Here is a 2500-nt window from a genome sequence, read left to right on the forward strand (position 1 = left end):
ACTGAATGAAGAGCTCCTCCTTGCATGAACTCAGCTCCTCAGTACTGATGATTATTGTTCCATTATCTCCACTATATTCCCTGTTCTTCAGTGGTTTCTGCACCTTCATGCAGCTCACCAGCTCGGCCAAGGAGCACTCATAGTCCCCGAGAAAGTCGTGATTCACAATAGTTGGGGAATTCGAATCAATGTCCAGGAGTGAAAACTTTAATCTCTGCTGTTCCTCGAAGTGATAAGTAATTGGAATTTTTGTGGCAAAGTCAGGATTCAGAGAGTTTTGAATGCATTCCGTTCGCTTTAGTTCAACCCACTGTGTCGAACCAAATGGTTGATGGTAAACAATGCAAACTGGATCTGATTTTGAAAACACATCAGTATCACGCAGATTCCTGCAAAGACAAAATATAAAAAAAAATCATGACAAAATTCATAAATAAATTAAATACACACAAATATACACTTAATATCATGAGCATCCTACTGTCTAAATTCTGAGAAAAAAATATTTCCTTATATTTTTGACAATAGATAAAACAATTTGTGTATTGGATTACAACAATTTTATGAGTAATAATAAAATTAATGATAATCTGACTGATATATTGCATCACAACTCAAGGAACTATAATAATAATAATAATGAGACTGATCATTTTTCTTAACAAATTTCTGCATCTCAAGGGAGCTACCATGAATAGAAAACAAACTGCAACATGCCTATTGAACTGGCAGACATAAATAACAATGATGGGCAAATATTTAAAACTATGCAAGCCTATAAAAACAAGTAACAAAATTATAAACATCATCACACAACAGTCAATAATCATGATATTGTCATCAACATCACCATTATCATTATCACCACTCTTAACACTGTCTAGGAATACTAGTATCAGCAGCTGTCATATCAATAATAACTAGTTTCATTATCACAACAGCAATGTCAGCAAGGTAATTGTCATACCATTTAATGGTGTTCCTAATGAATTACCAAGCATCTCTACTCACCTGCAGGAAACAGTCATTTCAACAAGGGATGTTGGGGTTGCAGCAGTCCCAGCCATATTTCTGTTACTGCTTTCAAACTACCCAAAATATATGACTATTCTACACAAAACAATTTACTCTGTCTTGCTACTTATACGCTGTCCTATGGTCGGTCCTGCTTCCTTACTAACTTGTGCACAGAAAATCCTGGTGGAGAAGAAATATGATTAGTTAATTACCGCTACACTTAGTGATAGTTATATATTCTTCTTTCTAATTAACCCATTGCGGACGGGGGATAGATTCACTTGCCCAGTCTCCAGGATGGGTCTTAGCTCAGAGCGAGGTAGCTTCAGGCAACATACCCTGGCTTTTCCCACTCTCTTTCAGTCACTCATTGTAAAACTAGAGCCATTTTCATGTTTTAATTTTTGTGTTTTGCTGTATTTAGAGACTTACATCTGTCATATCACAGGTTCTATCAATGCTGCAGTTGACTAAAATTTTAGTTTATCAGCTCATTATCATCTTTATTCTCAGTGTGATAGAAGTATTACTGTTTTGTGGGAGGACAAAAAGCAACTTTATTTTTCATATTTATGTATCATCATGAACGAATACGAATCATATAACCATCCACAAAGAATATAACATGAAGAGGCAGGGTAGAGGAAGGAAACCTGTGCATTTGACTGTGAGTGTCACAGTAATAGGCATCACTACTGGCACAGGGGCACATTTTAGACACTAGGCATGGTTTCAGTCACCTTTCTCTTCTCGTTCTGCCTGCCTAATTTTCATCTGTGGTACTTTAGAGTAAGAGGTCAGCAACTTGCCATGTGCCATTGTTCTATAAAGATAGTGATTGCTAGAGGCCATGGATGGGTGCCATTCAAGGCTCTCTCTACTGCTGGTGCTACAAGAAAATGGTGCCATCTAGGTTTTGGATATTAGGTTTGCCTAATATTATGGTAATTAAACAATGGTAATAAAACATAATTTGTACATATCTTACTTCCACATGTCGGAACTAGCACAACTTGTTTCCGGGTTCACACCGGTACGAGTGCTCGGGACCACCCTTAAGTTACAAGGTGTTGTGACGTCACGCAGGGACGGTTTAAAGTTTTGAGTATGACCCTCGGAGCTTGTAGTTCGACTTAAGACATGCGGGGCTGCACGGGCTTACAACATCATTAGCTGTTTTGAGTATCTGGCCCCAGAGCTCATGCATTATGTAAGTCATGACACCCATACCCAATGGGTTGAGAGATTCAACATGAATTTCAATACTATTTTCTTATGCCATTATTACTACTAATCTCCCCCTTTTTTACTCATAGGCTATGGGAAGACCATTACAAAACCAATTTCATTATCTACAGGTTTATAGCAACTGAAAAAATAAACTGGCAATTATCAAAACAAACGGACACAAGTCGGGATACACCCCGGTCTTCCATCATATAATAATCATTAAGATTTTCATAGACCTGATATATATCACTAT

General features: G+C 37.4%; 1 protein-coding gene across 2 annotated transcripts in view; it reads right to left on the reverse strand.

Annotated features, from left to right (window-relative positions):
* The window catches only part of LOC122257217 (copine-8), a 10564-nt gene that overhangs the window by 7693 nt on the left and 371 nt on the right, over nucleotides 1–2500 (reverse strand). For both annotated transcript variants that reach the window (XM_043022381.2, XM_043022382.2), the window contains exons 2-3: nucleotides 1012–1197; nucleotides 1–389 (exon numbers count right to left, since the gene is read on the reverse strand). The exon at nucleotides 1–389 is cut by the window's left edge and continues 329 nt beyond it. In XM_043022381.2, the coding sequence (XP_042878315.1) occupies nucleotides 1–389; nucleotides 1012–1067 (445 nt within the window). In that variant the 5' untranslated portion in view covers nucleotides 1068–1197. The remainder of the gene's footprint in view (nucleotides 390–1011; nucleotides 1198–2500) is intronic.

This window comes from Penaeus japonicus, unplaced genomic scaffold (assembly GCF_977035675.1).
Source record: "Penaeus japonicus unplaced genomic scaffold, GWHDUDI00000001_assembly GWHDUDI00000031, whole genome shotgun sequence".
NCBI classification, from domain to species: Eukaryota; Metazoa; Arthropoda; class Malacostraca; order Decapoda; family Penaeidae; genus Penaeus; species Penaeus japonicus.